Source organism: Microcaecilia unicolor, chromosome 2, assembly GCF_901765095.1.
Source record: "Microcaecilia unicolor chromosome 2, aMicUni1.1, whole genome shotgun sequence".
NCBI lineage: Eukaryota > Metazoa > Chordata > Amphibia > Gymnophiona > Siphonopidae > Microcaecilia > Microcaecilia unicolor.
Window position 1 is genome coordinate 187,896,821 of NC_044032.1, and position 18,985 is coordinate 187,915,805.

Sequence of the window (18,985 nt, forward strand, 5' to 3'; positions counted from 1 at the left end):
GCGAGAAAGACCTGCATAAGGGCACACTAAGTGACTTATAGGAGTGGAGGAGTAGCCTAATTGTTAATGCAGTGGGCTTTGATCCTGGTAAGCTGGGTTTGATTCCCACTGCAGCTCCTCGTGACCCTGGGTAAGTCACTTACCCCTCCATTGCCCCAGGTACAAAAAAAACTTAGATTGTGAGCCCCCTAGGGACAGAGAAAGTACCTGTATATAGTGTGTACAGCACTGTGTATGTCTAGTAGCACTATAGAAATGATTAGTAGTAGTACTTAGCCAAGCAGCAGTGGGATTTGAACTTTGGCTTCCCTGGTTCTCAGCCTGCTGCTCTAACCCATTTGAAACATATATTCTGTATTAACTGTGTCTAACATATTTAGTAACTCAACAACAAACAAAAGGCCAGCCAATCTGAAGTCTGGTGGTCATTTGGCAATCTACCTAAAACATTGATAGGCAAATCATATTATGGGTGCACCTAACCACAGGATTTCTGTTACAGTGCTGCTGAACACCATTGCTCACATGGCCAATGGGAAGATGCTGGATTGGAAGGGCTAGGGTGACTGGGAGCCAAGAGTTAAAGTACTTGCATATTCTCAGAATGCTACAAGTATTTTTCTGTTTAATATGTTGTACAATTTTGGTGCATTATTTTGATTATTTTTTCGGGGGCACATAATTCCTTGTGCATATTACCATCAGTAACAGAGGTAGTGGGGATGAGGCAGTTGTACAGCTTCATCAAAGCAACACAGTGAAGGAATCCTTCCCTGCTATGTTCATAAGTGCCCCCACTGTCCCTTTACTGCTGATGTACTTTTCAGCTCCCCCACCCGAAAGATTTTAACTTGCTTCACCACATCCCATCCCGCCCCATCCTACTTTCGCCAGGGCCGCCAAGAGACTGAGCCGTGCCCAGGGCAGGGCCGCCGCCCACCACAAGGATCATCACCGCTGCCACCCCCCAGGATCGCTGCCGCTGCCCCCCCCCCCCCCCCCCCCCCACTACAAATGCCTTGGCTGGCAGGGATCCCGAGGCCCTACCAGCAGAAGTCTTCCTCAAGCCTGCTCTTCACTCCGCCGCAATTGCCTGCTCTGCCCCTATGGCTGCTTTTTCTCTCACGTTGCGCATGCTCGGTTTCAAAACTGAGCATGCGCGGCCTGATGGGAAAAGCAGCCGCTTGGCAGGCAATGTGGCAGAGTGAAGAGCAGGCTTGAGGAAGACTTCTGCTGGTAGGGCCTCGGGATCCTTTTTCAAAGGATACAAATCAGCACACACAAAAGCCTGGGGCATGAATCGGAATTGTAGCCACTCCCCCTTGACAAAGTCTATACGAAACGGGAACCTGTCGGGGTTTTAAGAGGGCACCAATCTGCCTAAGATAAGTGCAGTGTGTTTTTTTGATAAATACATATTTATAGATATTCAACATAGAAAAAGCAGAGCAAGTTGTTTTTTGCTACTATAAAAGGGATGGTGGAGGTGGAGTCAATGATTATGACATGAATATATGTAATATACTCACCTATTGAGTGAAAATAATATTACTAAAAAAATTATATATGAGACTCTCCTTCACTTTAGTCTAACAGTATTTAAGACTATCGCATTGGCATCTATACACTCTGTGTATTTTGTTTGTTATCCTAGAAATAAGCAGTGGATTTTCCCCAATTCCATTTTAATAATGGTCTATGGACGTTTCCTTTAGGAAGCCATCCAAACCTTTTTTAAACCAGCTAAGCTAACTACTTTTACTACATTCTCTGACAACAAATTCCAGAGTTTAAATACATATTGAGTGAAGAAACATTTTCTCTGATTCTTTTTAAATTTACTACCTAATGTCTTTCCCTTTCATAGTAAAATAGTAACATAGTAGATGACGGCAGAAAAAGACCTGCACGGTCCATCCAGTCTGCCCAACAACATAAACTCACATGTGCTACGTTTTGTGTATACCTTACCTTGATTTGTACCTGTCCTTTTCCGGGCACAGACCGTATAAGTCTGCCCAGTACTATCCCCACCTCCCAACCACCAGCCCCGCCTCCCACCACTGGTTCTGGCACAGACCGTATAAGTCTGCCCAGCACTATCTCCGCCTCCCAACCACCAGTCCCGCCTCCCACCACCGGCTCTGGCACAGACCGTATAAGTCTGCCCAGCACCATCTCCACCTCCCGCCACCGGCACTGCCACCCAATCTCGGCTAAGCTCCTTAGGATCCAATCCTTCTGAACAGGATTCCTTTATGTTTATCCCACGCATGTTTGAATTCCATTACCGTTTTCGTTTCCACCACCTCCCACAGGAGGGCATTCCAAGCATCCACTACTCTCTCCGTGAAAAAATACTTCCTGACATTTTTCTCGAGTCTGCCCCCCTTCAATCTCATTTCATGACCTCTCGTTCTACTGCCTTCGCATCTCCGGAAAAGGTTCGTTTGCAGATTAATACCTTTCAAATATTTGAACGTCTGTATCATATCACCCCTGTTTCTCCTTTCCTCCAGAGTATACATGTTCAGGTCCGCAAGTCTCTCCTCATATGTCTTGTAACACAAATCCCATACCATTCTCTTAGCTTTTCTTTGCACCGCTTCAATTCTTTTTACATCCTTAACAAGATACGGCCTCCAAAACTGGACACAATACTCCAGATGGGGCCTCACCAACGACTTATACAGGGTCATCAACACCCCCTTTCTTCTGCTGGTCACACCTCTCTCTATACAGCCTAACAACCTTCTAGCTACGGCCACCGCCTTGTCACACTGTTTCGTCGCCTTCAAATCCTCAGATACTATCACCCCAAGATCCCTCTCCCTATCCGTACCTATCAGACTCTCCCCACCTAACACATATGTCTCCCGTGGATTTCTACTCCCTAAGTGCATGACTTTGCATTTCTTCGCATTGAATTTTAATTGCCAAACCTTAGACCATTCTTCTAGCTTCTGTAGGTCCTTTTTCATGTTTTCCACTCCCTCCGGGGTGTCCACTCTGTTACAGATCTTAGTATCATCCGCAAATAGGCAAACTTTACCTTCTAACCCTTCGGCAATGTCACTCACAAATATATTGAACAGAATCGGCCCCAGCACCGATCCTTGAGGCACTCCACTACTCACCTTTCCCTCCTCCGAGCGAATTCCATTCACCACCACCTCTGGCGTCTGTCCATCAACCAGTTCCTAATCCAGTTCACCACTTCGGGTCCTATCTTCAGCCCATTCAGTTTATTTAAGAGCCTCCTGTGGGGAACCGTGTCAAAAGCTTTGCTGAAATCTAAGTAGATTACGTCCATAGCTCATCCCTGATTCAATTCTCCTGTCACCCAATCAAAGAATTCAATGACATTCGTTTGGCACTATTTCCCTTTGGTAAAACCATGTTGTCTCGGAACTTGCAACTTATTGGCTTTCAGGAAATTCACTATCCTTTCCTTCAGCATCGCTTCCATTACTTTTCCAATAACCGAAGTGAGGCTTACCGGCCTGTAGTTTCCAGCTTCTTCCCTATCACCACTTTTGTGAAGAGGGACCACATCGGCCGTTCTCCAATCCCTCGGAACCTCTCCCGTCTGCAAGGATATACTAAACAAATCTTTAAGAGGACCCGCCAGAACCTCTCTGAGCTCCCTCAATATCCTGGGGTGGATCCCATCCGGTCCCATGGCTTTGTCCACCTTTAGCTTTTCAAGTTGTTCATACACACTCTCTTCCGTGAACGGTGCTCTATCCACTTACAATCTCATTTGTACTTTTTGCAGTCCATTGCGATCCTTCTCCAGGATTTTCTTCTGTGAAAACAGAACAGAAGTATCTATTTAGCAAATTTGCTTTTTCTTCATCATTATCCACATAGCGGTTCGCAGTATCTTTTAGTCTCACAATTCCCTTTTTAGTCATTCTCCTTTCACTAATATACCTGAAGAAAATTTTGCCACCCCTCCTTACATTTCTAGCCATTTGTTCTTCCGTTTGCGCTTTCGCCAGATGTATCTCTCTCTTGGCTTCTTTCAGTTTCATCCGGCATTCCTCCTCGTGTTCCTTTTCTTGAGTTTTTTTGTATTTCTGGAACGCCAACTCTTTAGCCTTTATTTTCTCAGCTTGGAGAACCATATCGGTTTCCTTTTTCTCTTGCTTTTATTTACTTTCCTTACATAAAGGTTCGTGGCCCTATTTATAGCTTCTTTCAGCCTGGACCACTGTCCTTCCACTTCTTGTATTTCCTCCCATCCCATCAGCTCCTTCCTCAGGTATTCCCCCATTTTACTAAAGTCAGCATGCTTGAAATCCAGGACTTTGAGTTTTGAGTGGCCACCCTCCTCTTCAGCCGTCATATCAAACCAAACCATTTGATGGTCACTGCTGCCCAGGTGGGCACTCACTCGGACATTTGACACATTATCCCCATTTGTGAGTACCAGATCTAGCGTTGCTCCCTCCCTCGTGGGTTCCGTCACCATTTGTCTGAGCAAAGCACTTTGAAAAGCATCCACGATCTCTCTACTTCTTTCCGATTCCGCAGACGGAACCTTCCAATCTACATCCGGCAGATTGAAATCTCCCAACAACAGCACCTCTCTTTTCTTCCCCAATTTTTGAATATCAGCGATCAGATCTTTATCTAGTTCCTCCAATTGTGTCGGGGGTCTGTAGACAACACCCACGTGGACAGAGGTTCTATTCTCTCTTTTTAAGGTGATCCATATCGCTTCTTCCTTTCCCCAGTTCCCTGTCATTTCAGTCGCTGTGATATCATTTCTCACATACAGAGCTACTCCTCCACCTTTACGCCCCTCTCTATCCTTCCTAAAAAGATTATAGCCTGGTATGTTTGCATCCCATTCATGGGAACCATTGAGCCATGTCTCTGTGATTGCAACTATGTCCAAGTCTGCCTCCAACATCAGGACTTGAAGGTCATGAACTTTATTGCTTAGACTGCGAGCATTTGTGGTCATCGTTTTCCATCTACATTACCTAGTATGTGTTTCGGTTTTAGTGATTTGGGGGTGTCTTTTCTCTTTAGGTACCTTCATATCTTTTTGTTCCACCTTCCTTGCTTTTTCTTTTTCTTCCGCCTCAGTTTTATTTTCAGGAACATCACAGTGCTGTAGTGGAGCATGCCTAGTCACAAAGCTTGATAACAATTTAAATAGCTACCAATATGAGTGTAGCCATTGTCCAAATATCTAACCTATGGCTTTTCTGCTCTTGCTTCACCACCACCATACTGCTACACAGACTGTCAACATGAGGAGTGCATAGCCTGCCAGCCAGATCCACTAGGACAGTAACTGTAATGTAACTGCCACTACCAGGCAGACCTAGCTGCAGGATTATCTCTGCTTCCACTGCGGTACCTGCAGCCTATCAGACAGGTTCAGCCACTAGCTACTTCTATCAACCTAGGTTATTTCAGAGTAAGGGTTTTCTTTGGGCAGTAAGAAGACTTCAGAGGGTTAACTAGGCAGGCACTCATGTCAACTATATCTTTTGTCACCTTTATCTTCTTCATCTATAGAATTAAAGTAGATCCTTGATTAAATAAGAAGACAAGGCCACTTCCTGCCTGAATAATTTAAAATATGCAACAGACCAGCTCCAATAACAAACCTACAAATCCTTCAAGCAGCCATCACACTGCTGTGCTCGCCTTTTCTGTCACACATGGACTTTAATCTTCCACAACATCACTCTGTATTTGTTCATACCGGTATTGGCGATCGCCTTTACGGTACTATGTAAGCCACATTGAGCCTGCAAATAGGTGGGAAAATGTGGGATACAAATGTAACAAATAATTAAATAAAATAAAAGCTTCCTATCCTCTTTTTTATCATCTTTGGGGGGTTTTGTTTGATTAATAGTGGAGGCAGGCTTTTTTTTGAGGGGGTACCGAGGTCAGGCACCTTTTCCATTGTCTGCTAAAATTGGCCCATGGTCCCCAAGTTTTAATGAAAGATCTCAGGCTCTACACACCAATTCTGCCTTGTCATAGATTTTGTGGCTGGTTACAGGGGGCCTGGCTATTGTGGGGTCAGTCCCTCTGTGAAAACTCCACCCCTGAAGGGTGACCTGGCATTTTAAGTACCAAAATCTTTTTTCACTAGAAAAAACGCACTGAATGGAGGTCTCCTTAATTAACAGCTACCCTATGCTCAGTACATTTTGTCTAGCAAAAAAGGTGCCAGTACTCAAATGCCAGGCCACCCTTCAGGAGTGGAGTGATCATTGAGGGACCCACCCTACAATAGCCAGGACCCCTGCAACCAGTCATAGAATCTATGACAAGGCAGAATTTGTATGTAGAACCTGAGCTCTTTCATTAAAATACGAGAACCATGGGTCAAGTTTAGCAGACAGTGGAAAAGGTGCTTATGAGTTGTCTTGTTGGGCAGACTGGATGGACCATGCAGGTCTTTTTCTGCCGTCATTTACTATGTTACTACCGTGTTTCCCCCAAAATAAGACACTGTCTTATATTAATTTTTGCCCCCAAAAATGCGCTAGGTCTTATTTTCAGGGGCTGTCTTATTTTTCAGGGAAACATCGGGGTTGGATCGGGGTTGGCCCGCCCGCCCTCCATCGCTCCCGGAACTAACCTTAAATGCTTCCTTTCACCTTCGCAGCAAGCAGCAGCAGGGCAGGCCACTCCTTCCTTCCGTGTTCCGCCCTCGCCTGACGTAACGTCCGTGAGGGCGGGGCACGGAAGGAAGGAGAGGTCTGCCCTGCTGCTGCTTGCTGCGAAGGTGAAAGGAGGCATTTAAGGTTAGTTCCGGGAGCGACGGAGGGTGGGTGGAGGGGGGCCCGGCGACCTCGGGTGGGGGGGCGGCCTTGTCCAGCTCTCGGCGGCCCTGCTTTCAAATAAAAATTTGCTAGGTCTTACTTTCGGGGGAGGCCTTATATCTACCAATTCAGGAAAACCTCTACAAGGTCTTATTTTCGGGGGATGTCTTACTTTCGGGGAAACAGGGTATGTGCTGGTACTCAGTACCTTCAAGTGTACCCCCTCAAAAAAAGCCCTGCCTATGCTACTAGTCCTCCAGATCTATCTTTCCCTCCTTGTCCCTAAAACAAGGCCAGCTGTGATTATTTCAAAAGGCTACTGTTTGCAGTCACAGACTTCAGTCCCCACTCCCTAGCAAGACTTGTTGAACAGCTTTGAAGATTTTTGTTTTTTAATTTTTATTTTTATTGCTTGAGGGTTGGCATAGTTACAAAAAAAAAAAAAAAAAACCTGTTTCCTCTCCTGCTTGTTTTTTTGGTGTGTGTGTGTGTTTTTTTCGTAGTATTACTGCCCGAGGTCCAGCAGCCAATCAGACCAGTTCAAACCTGGCCAGGTTAGTGAGCCACACCAAGAAAGAGCTTGCTTGCCTCAGTTCTGCTGACTGCTGTGAGGTGTGACAGCAGCAGTGAGCTAAAAAGGAGTCTGAGGTGGGTGGGAAGACAGCACTGCACGACGAGCTGCCCTGCCTGTGTTCCCTCACTGGCTCTGGCCATGGCTCTTATCACAGAACAACAATGTGAAGTGGAGGAGGCGAAGCTCGTGCCCAGGCAGCCCAGCAAGAAGGAAAACAGAGGTCTCGCCTTTGTGTAAGTAAACTTCACGGGATAAGAGATGCGAGGGGGGAGGGGAGGAATCGGAGTCGCGACTCGCGCGTGTAGTTCACTAGTTTTGCTTTTGCTGTGCTGATGTGTGTTAAAAGCTGGCTGGAGGGCGGGAGGATTTCCTGTGAAAAGTCTTAAAAGCAGTCAGTACTACTGATTGCCTTTGCTGGGTTTTTGCATGATACGTTTGTTTTTGGGGGTTTTTTTTTTTCTTTAACAAATCTTTTCTAAAAAGAAGAACGAGTTTGTACTTGTGAACTAAAACTTTCAGTGACGACGCGGGGTGTTGGGAAATTTAAAGGTAACCTCCCAAGAATCAAAAGCAAGCAAGCTTGAGACAGCCCTGAGTAGAGTTTACTATAATGCTTGCAGGTGGTGGAGGATATCAGTCGGCCTTAGCGTAATACTTACCTGAACAAAATGTAGAAGACTACATCGGAAGGGTGTAATTGATTTTCTTTTTTGCGATCTCTTTGGAGGTTTTTATTTTTCACCGGAGGCAGAAGAACAAAGAGGTGCAGCTGCTTGAAGTTTAATAATTAATCGTCTGTCTTTTGGTACTCAACTCAAAGAGGATGTTCGCGTATTCTGTTTCCTCTGTCTTTCTTTATGACTATATCATTATTAATTAAAATAAGACTGGGAGAAATCGTATATAAGAAAAAGGAGAGAACTGAGAAAAATCTGGCTTACTGAGTGCTGTTTAGTGTATAAAAGCGGGGAAATAATACACCCCTACCCTACAATAGTAGGGGCCTCAATGCAGAAGAAAATCCACGATTTGCTCTTTTTTGGGGGGGGGGAGGGGTAAGGTAAGGAAGGGTAATGTCTCGATGTTAGCTGCTGAGATAGCATTGCTTCGGTTTAAGGGTTCACGGAGTGAATTTTAATTGAAATCTCTATATTTATGTACTTCCACCCCCTTCAATTTTTAAGGGCGTTTTTTGGGGGGAGCTGGAAGGTCAGTGCATTATGAATTGTCACCTTGCTACACATGGTTATTACAAAACAGTAATTTACAACTTTTCAGTAAATATTCTGGTTATAATTATGTAGTTAGTTTAATTCAAAGAACTAAGGGAGCCCTTTTGCTAAGGCTTAGTGTGCACTCATAGGTAATCTAACCAATCCTAGCAGCAGTGGGCTAGAATTAGGAAAGCTATGATCCAAATCCTGCTTTGTCCCCAGTGATAGCCCTTGTGACCTTAGGGAAGTGACGCTTAACCCTTCATTGCCTCAGCTACAAGTGGGAGAAAACATTTAGGAAATAGGACCATTAGATATTAAACCTTCCTGGCTCAGGAACAATCTACTGTATATGAGGTGTCATTTGCCTTGAGCCAGATCCATCTACCAGTTTAAGGAAGAAAATTTGTAGGAACCTTGGGGGGGGGGGGCTGCCCATAGGAATACATTAATAACAAAAATCCTTCGGTCTCTGGTGTATAAATATAACAAATATCCAAACCAGGACAAAGAGTTACCAAAATTCGAAAATAAACACAAATTCACAGCAAGGGCTACTAAAAGAGTATTGGTGTGTATTCAAATTTTTTTGAGAATACCCTCAGAATTTCCACTCATTACTGCAAGTGATAATATCACTGCCTGGTGGTTTAGCACTTCGTTCATCTGGTGATTCTTTTTATATATTTTTGTGCTGGTCAGGTGATACTAATCTTTAATTCACCTATTAAATGTGATGTAAGTATAGCCAATGCTGCTGATAATATAGTCAATAAATACACATGCACTTATCTTGTAATTCGTGAATACTCCATCTTGTTGAGTCGTGACAAAATATCCAATAGCCTCCCCCTGGCATCTCTAGCGTTTAGCGTGCACCTATTTTAGCGCATGCTAAAAACGCCAGCGCACCTAAGCAAAAGACCCCCTGGGTCTTTTTAGACTGGTGTTACTGGGACCTCCTGGTTTGGGCATATATTTTAGACCCTGGAAGGGAACTGACAAAGGAGCTATTATAAACGGAGAATAAAATTCAGTCACTATTAGAGCTGTACTGAATAGCATATTTTAATATTTGGCCAAATACCAATAATGAAAAATTTATTATTTGGCCAAATACAAATACCAAATATGAATAATGGTCATTGAGCTTTAACATAATAAAAGAAGCAACATGAAATCGGAGATCAAGTGTTTGTTTATTTATTTTGTTACATTTGTACCCCGCGCTTTCCCACTCATGGCAGGCTCAATGCGGCTTACATGGGGCAATGGAGGGTTAAGTGACTTGCCCAGAGTCACAAGGAGCTGCCTGTGCCTGAAGTGGGAATCGAACTCAGTTTCTCAGTAGGATTTAGCACAGTAAAGCCTTGGATTATATCGTATTCAAATTTAAATCGCTATTTGGCCAAGTATGAATAGTGTATTCAGGCCTGAATCGAATCAGATAATAATATTTAGTACAGCCCTAATCAATATATATGTGACTGTAAATCAAAAAGAAGTACAGTGCACAGGGAGAAATTCAAGCGTTGATTTGCAAAAGGTAATCTGAAGGTTGCAGTTAATGCAAAGCACAGCTGCAAAACTATGATTGTGTTACACCATTGTTGATTGAGTTGCCTTGGCTGTTGGTTGTCGCACGTATTGAATTCAGGAGTTGCGTGTATGGTTTTCAAGATTATTTATAGTTTATGCCCAAGTTCTCATATAAAAACTGCTCAAACAATAATGACCTGTTCACAAAAACTAGTCCAACTAAAATATAAGAAAAACAGTGGAAACATATACACATCCAATTAACTTTTCCATTACGTTCATTCCCACTATTCCAGGACGAGTAGGTAGTTATGTCCATCGACCAGCAGGTGGAGATAGAAAATACAGAACTGAGCACTACTACATAGTTCTCTGCTAGCAGCTCAGCTCCTCAGTATCTTCTATCTCCAGCAGGTGGATGGACAGACTTCCTCTGGTGCTGAGGCCTTGCTCCTGGTCCAGTTGGTCAACTGGTTCCCAGTTGAGTAGACATACCTGGTGGTGCTGGATCCCTGTTGTGCCTTCCCCCTGGGGTGTTCTGCGCCTTTTCCCTGTTTTCCCTCTGTGAGACCCTGCTCAGCAACCAGTCTGCTCAGAAGATGAGTCGCAGGCAACACAGTGCACAGTGAGTCTGGCAGGCCGGTGCTGCTGCCATGCCCCGTTCGGAAAGGGGGGGGGGGGTGACTGTGTCCCCGGGTAGCATGGACCCAGGGTGGTGGGTCCTTTCTGCTGTGCTTCAGGCCTTGGGACAGCGATGGGAGCCAGTAAATAATAGGAGCCAGCTGAAAAGAGACGTGAAGCACAAGGCTGGCAAGAAACTACCAGACATGGACCTTGTGAACCTCAAGCCTGTGGATAACATGGTGCACACACCCATCCCCAGGGCATCCTTACCCCTCTGCTGGTCAGGCAGGTGCGTCCACGAAATTCACAGCTGAGCATATCCCCACAGTCCCATTGCTTTGGTTTGTAAACAATAAATAGGTAAATAGCATGGAAGCAGTTTGTATCCCAGTCCACTTCTGTCCCCTGTGTTCCTGCTGATCAGTGCCTGTGCTGTATCTTGTCTTGCAAAAAGCAAGGACCCCTTTGTTAGCAGAGACATAACACAGGCCAGGTCTCAGGTCATCTCCCTAGCAAAAGGGAAAAGGGTAGGATCAGCGGTTTCTGCTTACTTGGAGACAGTTGCAAAAGGGGACTCCAGCTGGCTCATGGCTTCCAGGATTCAGCAGCCTGATGCTGCAGAGACAGAATGGAGAGCAAATGAGTTGGTTTCCCAGATGTGGAAGGTTTCAGGCAGATGAGAAGCCACCTCCCCCTTAGGAACATTTGAGGTTTGAAAATGGCATCTAAATCAATGGAAGTAAAACCTGGTCTGGCTCTCTGTCCTCCTTTATCTGGATATCCTCAAAAAGCATGAAACCTGCAGTTTGCTAACAAAATGCAAACACAGACTATGAGGGGTTGCAAACATCTCAAATTTTAAATAAAACAAGGCCTCAAAGCTCAGAGAGAATCAGTCTGACCAAATGTGTCAGTTTTCCCAAAGGAATTCCCAGATATTATCATTGGCCTCAATGAATCATTAAACTGTAGAAAAAAGAGAGCAAACAAAAACAAAAAACTCCCAAAAAACGGAGAAAAAAAGTAGCTTACCAAAAATAAATGGAAAAAAAAATAGCCAAAACCCACACAGTCTGTCAACAAAAGAATAAGTTTCCACATCAAATCCCCATTAGTCTCAATAAATACCACTGGTAATTCACGAATTATATCAAAATACAGTTATATAGATACTTAGCTTGACTGAAGAGGCATCCTGTCCCCATACCAGACAGGATGCCTCTTCAGTCATCTAAGCAGCTCGGTAGGGAAAGCACCTAGCCCGTGCACAGAATAGTCCCTCGGTAAGCATTGATGTTCTGTGCATGCACTTGCATGCTTGGCTTTCCATTCCTACGATGCGCATGACCAGATAAACCATAGAAAATGTATATATCTGTTGAAAATCTTGTTTATTTCATTAGAAGGCTATTGCAAAACAGTTGCAATAACTGGAGGAGTAGCCTAGTGGTTAGTGCCCTGGGCATTGATCCTGGTGAACTGGGTTCAATTCCCACTGCAGCTCCTTGTGACTCAGGGCAAGTCACTTAAACCTCATTTGCCCAGATAAAATATAACTACCTGTGTATAATATGTAAACCACTTTGATTGTAACCACAGAATGATGGTATATCAAGTTGCATTCCTTTCCCTTTCCCTTAAGAATTTAGGGTGGGAGTGGGGGTAAGTTTACAAAGTTCACATGCTCAGTTGAAGTGGGGGGGGGGGTTAGGGGGTTGTTTTTTTCCTTTGTTTACATGTGCTATCTTTTGTTCCCATAAAACTTTGCACATTAACAAGTAGGCGCTCAGTGAACAGAAATATCTTTGCATCGCTTGGAATGTTCATTTTAATACTAATGAGCCCATTGTAATACTTTTGCACAGGGTTATTGGTAGCTGCTACTGTGAACATTAAAAGGGATGCACTCCTTTGTGCATTAGACACTAAATAATATTTGGTTTAGACTAGCTACAACCAGTCTAAGCAGACATTGCAAGCATGGAAAGCTTTGTGCATCTTGCCCTCAGAAATTAAAAGTAAATATTCATGTGTAATATGATAGTGACCAAAAAAAGTGAACATACTGCCTCTCATCTAAATAAGGGAAGGAAAGCTAACAGGGAGAGGAATGATGAGGATGAAGGGGAAGGATGGGAATAGGGGGGTGGAAGAAAGGTAGGCAAATGGGAAGGGGAGCTGGAAGAGGAGAGAAGAAAGGAAGCAAAGAATGAAAGGAAGAGGGAAAGGGGAAGAGTGAGAAGTGGGGAGGAGAGGATGAAAGGGGAAAGAAAAGGAAAGAATGCACAGAACAATATACTCAAACCAGGATATGAAAAGTACCCATTTGTATACACATATGTACACAAAACTTGGGCGTCCCTTTCGATTATGCCCCTCTTAGTAACTCTTTTGCAGTTCTTGTGTATCTTTTTTTTTTTTTTTTTTTTTTTTTTTTTCTATTCCTTCCCAAATTTTGGCATTGTAGGTGACTACCTAGCTCTTTCAAATGGCAGTATAAGCCATAGGAGATGTGCTGATTTTCTGTCAGGGATGTAATAACCTTGTTTGTCTTGCTCCCAACCCCTACTATTAGTTACCTTCCTGAGTAGCCCACAGTGTGGGCCTCCTTAGTTTGTCTTCTATCTTGGCAGCTGGCAGGCTGAATTATGGCAGTCGCTGCTGCTATAAGCAGTCTTTGTATTTGTGCTGCTGCTAGGGTCCACCTCACTGGCTGGTATCTTTGCTAGAAAGCTCCAAGTTGACTGTTCTTGAGGTTAATGCTAGGGAGGTGCTTCCACCAGTTCTCACATTCATAAGGTACCTTAATTGTTTTGGACCAAGTGCAGAAAGGTTCCAGGTTGTTGACCCTGCTTGACCCAACAGCAAATCATCGCGGTTCCATAGTTCTTTGCTTGAAAGCTCCAAGTTGACTGTGCAAAAACACGAGTCTTCCTGTTGATTCTTGAGCTCCTCCTGTTTTGTGTTTGCTCCCCTGGCATCTCCTTAAGCCACTCATGTACAGGTGTGAGATGTTCTTTCTCTCTCCTTGGGTGATATATGTGCTCTCTCTTCCCAGCCTGAGGTGCAGAAACTAGATTCAGATTAAGAATTTAGATTTCCTGTGTACTATAGACAGATTGAACTACCTCTTGTATTCGTTTGATAGCTCTCTGTAATCCCTGCCAGTCTGGGGGGCCCTCAGAGTGGCTGTTTTTCTGCTATGGATAAACTGGGAGCACAGCTTCAGAGAGAGAATACTGAGATGTGTAAGAATTTATGGTTCCAGGTTGGAAGACTGTTGGCGTCAGAATCCACTTACTCCTCCCTTTCACTTCCAGTAATCAAACTAGGGTTTGTTCTGAACCAAAGTATATAAAGATGTAACCCTTGATTGATTGGTGATCATTAGAATGGGTAACTCAAAGTATTTTTAGGACTAGTTTGTGAGGTGAGGGCCTGGTCTAGGACCAGCTAGAGCTGGGAGGCTTGAAGGGCACACCAATCCATTCATTCAGCACTTTCCCGTCATTCAATAAATCAGAAGACAAAAGCTGCAGTTCTAAACCAAAATGTTTACTTTAAACTTGGATGATGTTGAAAATAATTGGCACAACTTCAGCATTAACTATATGGAGTCAGTAGTATAATAAAGTAGTTTCAAACACTTGCAGTCTTTAATATGGTTCCCTTCCCCAGTGAGTATTTTTACATAAACTGTCCATTTCGCACATCAAAGCAGTGTACAATTAAAAAAAAAAAGAGCTTAGAAAGGAAAGCCATAATTAAAAAAAAATAAAAAAATCAAGAGGCAGAGGTAAGAGGGATAGTTGCAGAGAGATATAGTAGCTATGCATGTCCCATCTCGCATGGTGACCTTGTATGCCTTAGTGAATTTAAGGACAGCTTTAAATATAACAAATGAAGGTTCAAGTTGTAGATGAGTGAACAGTGCATTCCATAATAAAGACTCCAGAAAGAAAAACACAGTATTCCTAGTAGATTTGAGGCATGCAGTGCTAGGAGGAGGAGGAATATATGAGCAAAAATAAAATGAGGAACACAGAAAATGAGGAAGTAAAAGGACTCACCAGTGAGGCCAAATTGAGGAGAAGAGGTGGCATATAAGGCTTTGTGCACCAAAGTGGGTGTGTTAGCCGTGTTAGTCCACTCTTAAAGGTAATCAATAGATATCAAACAAAATTAAAACATGGAAAAGAAAATAAGATACCTTTTTTTATTGGACATAACAATACATTTCTTGATTAGCTTTCGAAGGTTGCCCTTCTTCATCAGATCAGAAATAAGCAAATGTGTTAGCTGACAGTGAGGCTCATTTTCAAAGCACTTAGCCTCCCAAAGTTCCATAGAAACCTATGGAACTTAGCCTCCCAAAGTGCTTTGAAAATATGCCTCAGTGTATATAACAGTCCCTCATAGATGGTCTAGCAGGGTGGGTAGGAGATGTGCATGGGGACTTCAAAGCCAACGTATGAGCCAACTTAAAGAGGACCTGCGTAACATCCAAGCAGAAAAACAATGCATTGCTATCTGCAAAAAAAGAAATAAAGCTGTCTTCTCTCCTGCAGAATCACAGGGAGAATAACAGGTTATCCAGGAACATCAACAGCAATGCGGGACCAACATCCCCAAAAACCTTGGAGATACCTGGATATACATCTGAGGCCTGTGAAAATCAGAGCCCAAACAAACCAAGGCATACTGATCACACCTTTAGGGATGCAGATGAGATGGGTATAATAAACCTCTCAAACTATGAATTATCACAGCATGAAATCTCTGTGCTCGCCAAAGGACTTTCATTCTGCCCATCCAGCAAACTGGACGAAATCCAACTATACTCGGACCTAGAAGAATTCTTTAGAAAAATGTGCCTGAGAACACATGTCTATAATAAAGGGACCCCCAACAAACCGGAATACAGTCTTAAACGAAAGAACACTTATTTCACCCCACAGGAGGAACAAAACTACAAGCTGGATAATTACATAGAAAGTTTCAGACATAGGGTAAAATCCCAACTTTCCAACAAACAAAAGAGAATTCTGTCCAATCTTACCCCACCAGAAAGAGCAGCCATAAGAACTCTACAAGCTAACGAACGCATTACCATCAAACCCGCAGACAAAGGAGGCGCAGTGGTAATTATGGACACACAAAAATACATTGAAGAAGGACACAGACAGCTCTCAGACGACAAATACTACAGGAAACTAACTGAGGACCCCACACAGGATTATACAAAACAGCTAAAAGACCTTATCAGAACATTTTCTAAACAAGTACAGCCACATCTGAAGAAACTCATACCAAACCAACCATCTGTGGGCACATTCTACATGCTACCCAAAATCCACAAACCGGGAAACCCAGGCAGGCCAATCATATCAGGTATTGGCACACTCATGGAGGAAATATCTGGACTCATAGAGGGAATTCTGAAACCTCTCGTGCACAAAACCAACAGCTTCATACAAGACACCACAGACTTTCTGAATAAATTGAAAAATATCAAGCAACTACCACCTAATACCCTTCTGGTTACGATGGATGTAGAATCACTATACAGCAACATTCCACTTGCGGATAGCATAGCTGCATGTGGTAAACTCCTAAAAACATCCACACTGGACCATCAATACTCACCAGAAACTATTACAAAATTAATCAAATTTATTTTAACTCGCAACTACTTCCGCTTTAACAATGATATCTATCTACAAATAATGGGCACTGCGATGGGCACCAGGACAGCACCCCAATATGCCAACCTTTTTATGGCTGAGCTGGAAGAGACATTTCTGAATACACACCAGACCAAACCCCTAAAATACTACCGGTACATCGATGACATATTTTTATGATTTGGACGGAGGGTGAGGAATCTCTGAAACAATTTCACTCTTTCTTCAATACATACCATCCTACAATCAGATTTAAAATTGACTACTCCCCAGAAAAAGTCAATTTTTTGGACACCACGGTCTCAATCAGTGATGGCTGTATACAAACATCTGTATACAAGAAACCCACAGACAGATGCAGCTACCTCCACAACTCCAGCTTCCGTCCTGCACATATGAAAAGATCCATCATTTACAGCCAAGCCACAAGATACCACCGTATCTGCTCAGACCCAGGGGACAGAGACAGACACTTTAAAAGCCTGACTGCATCCTTCAAACAGAAAGACTACAATCCCAAAATAATCTCCAAAAATATTGCGTCCTCCCTCAAAGCACTGAGTAGAATTAGTATTAGGACTGGCGAGTGACAAGTATTGCACAAGGTAATTGATCACTATCCTCCATCTATTTATTTATTTATTGTTTGCATTTGTATCCCACATTTTCCCACCTCTTTGCGGGCTCAGTGTGGCTTACAATAAGATATGAATAAAGAGAATACAGTTGTTACAAATTGGTTATGGGTTACATTGTACAAGTTATGCGAGATAATCAAATTATCATTAGGAATATCACAATGGGACATCAACAGGGAGGCTTTGGGAGGAGACAATAGGAAGCTTAAGGGCAGTGTTAAGACATATAGGCACATGGTTTACCTATTCCTGTAAGTATATGTATGAGTAATGTGGAATTGGGGGGAATGAGAGATCATGAGTGGATGTGTGATGCATTGTTGTAAGTGAGTGTAGACTCTATGTGTTTTGGTTATGTTTTCTATCCCTTTTGTGTATATATTGTGCTGGTATTGGAGAGCCCAATAAATGGGAATTTTATTACAATTAAGAACAGTCTCAAAGCCATTTTTGTTTTGCCTTTGAATTTGTGCCTATAAAGTACTATTAAACGTATAAACTTGCCCATAGGGGAGACTTTAATAGTCTCTGTGTGTTGAGGAATATTGTTTTGGTCGCTTGGAGTTGTTAGCTACAGACCATAACTAAATTGTGTACCGGCCTCAGTCCCACTAATCTGGGCTGTCTGCTGCACATGTAACAAATAGTAACATACATAGTAAATAATCTCTCTATATAAAACACACCTCCAACGTTCTGAAGCCTCACTTTCTCAAAGTTCTAAAAGTGAGGCGCCAGAGATCAATTTTACACCATGAGTGTCTGCCCCGCCCACGCGTCAAATGTGATGATGTCTAGGGCGGGACACAGAAGGAATGGCACCGACAACCCCTTACTACGCGACCGCCAAACCGTTGCCATGCAACGAAGTGCATTGTAAAGGAACCAATGAAAACAGAAGCAGAATAAGGGAAGAGAAAGAAGAACAGCGCGAACGAGCAGATTCTGTGGAGCTGCGAGACAAGGAATATCACTGACGCCCGTGCTCCTTCTCCAGGTATGTAATGCCTACAGCACAAATGCCTCTCACAGCGCTCCGGCCCCCCAAAAAGCCTCAACCAGCTGCCATAGCCACTCCATTGGTGGAATGGGATGCAAGCAACAGACGCTCAGCACAACATGTTGCCACAACTCCACTCCTCCACCCACACCCCGAAAACACTGCACCCGCTCGCTGCAGCACTTCACTCCCAGAGACGTGCCCAATCGTCCCCGGGAGTACAAAAACTACACACTGGCTATCACAGCACTCCTCAAAGAACCGGCCCCCACCACTGCCTCACCTGTTGAAAAAAATGCAAACGGAACATCCAGCCCTACTCAGGGACCTACACAATCGTCCCCTAGTACAAAAAAAAAACGCCCCAGGAAAAAAGATCCACCCTACAAAATATCGGCGCAGCAGCAGCAAAAAAAAAAAAAAAAAATGTCCAGAGCGTTTCAGCAAATACATCTAACCACCAAGCAACAACTTTAAAAGAAACCCCCTTCAAAATATAGGCACAGCAGCAGAAAAACAAAAGGGAAATGCCCAGAGTGAACCCCCCTTCAAAATATCAGCCAAGCAGCAGCAAAAACCAACACACCTGCCCACAAAAGGAGGGGGTCATGGAACTTAAAACTACACACATACACTCACTGACACACTGTATCTCTCTGACACTCTTTCATACACTCAGTCACTCTTACACACACAATATGTCTCCCATACACTCTGTGACACACACTCTGACACAGTCACACTCTCTCACTCTCCACACATAACAGCAATAGGAAAAAAAAAACCCTGCAAACTCCTGTAACACAATAAAGGCTGACTTCCCTACAAACAAACAAGGTACAGCTTTATTTAACCAAACAAAAAAAAAACAATTCAATCAAAAACTGCCCCCCACACACAGACACTCAT

General features: G+C 43.4%; 1 protein-coding gene across 2 annotated transcripts in view; it reads left to right on the forward strand.

The window, feature by feature from the left end:
* GRAMD2B (GRAM domain containing 2B) overlaps nt 1-18,985 on the forward strand; it is a 136,642-nt gene that overhangs the window by 50,784 nt on the left and 66,873 nt on the right. Inside the window, exon 1 of one of the 2 annotated variants that reach the window (XM_030193564.1) lies at nt 7,314-7,610. The exons of the other annotated variant lie outside the window; for it this stretch is intronic. Coding sequence (XP_030049424.1) covers nt 7,516-7,610 — 95 coding nt within the window. The 5' untranslated portion in view covers nt 7,314-7,515. Of the gene's footprint in view, nt 1-7,313; nt 7,611-18,985 lie in introns of those variants that run through there. 2 annotated transcript variants of the gene reach the window in all.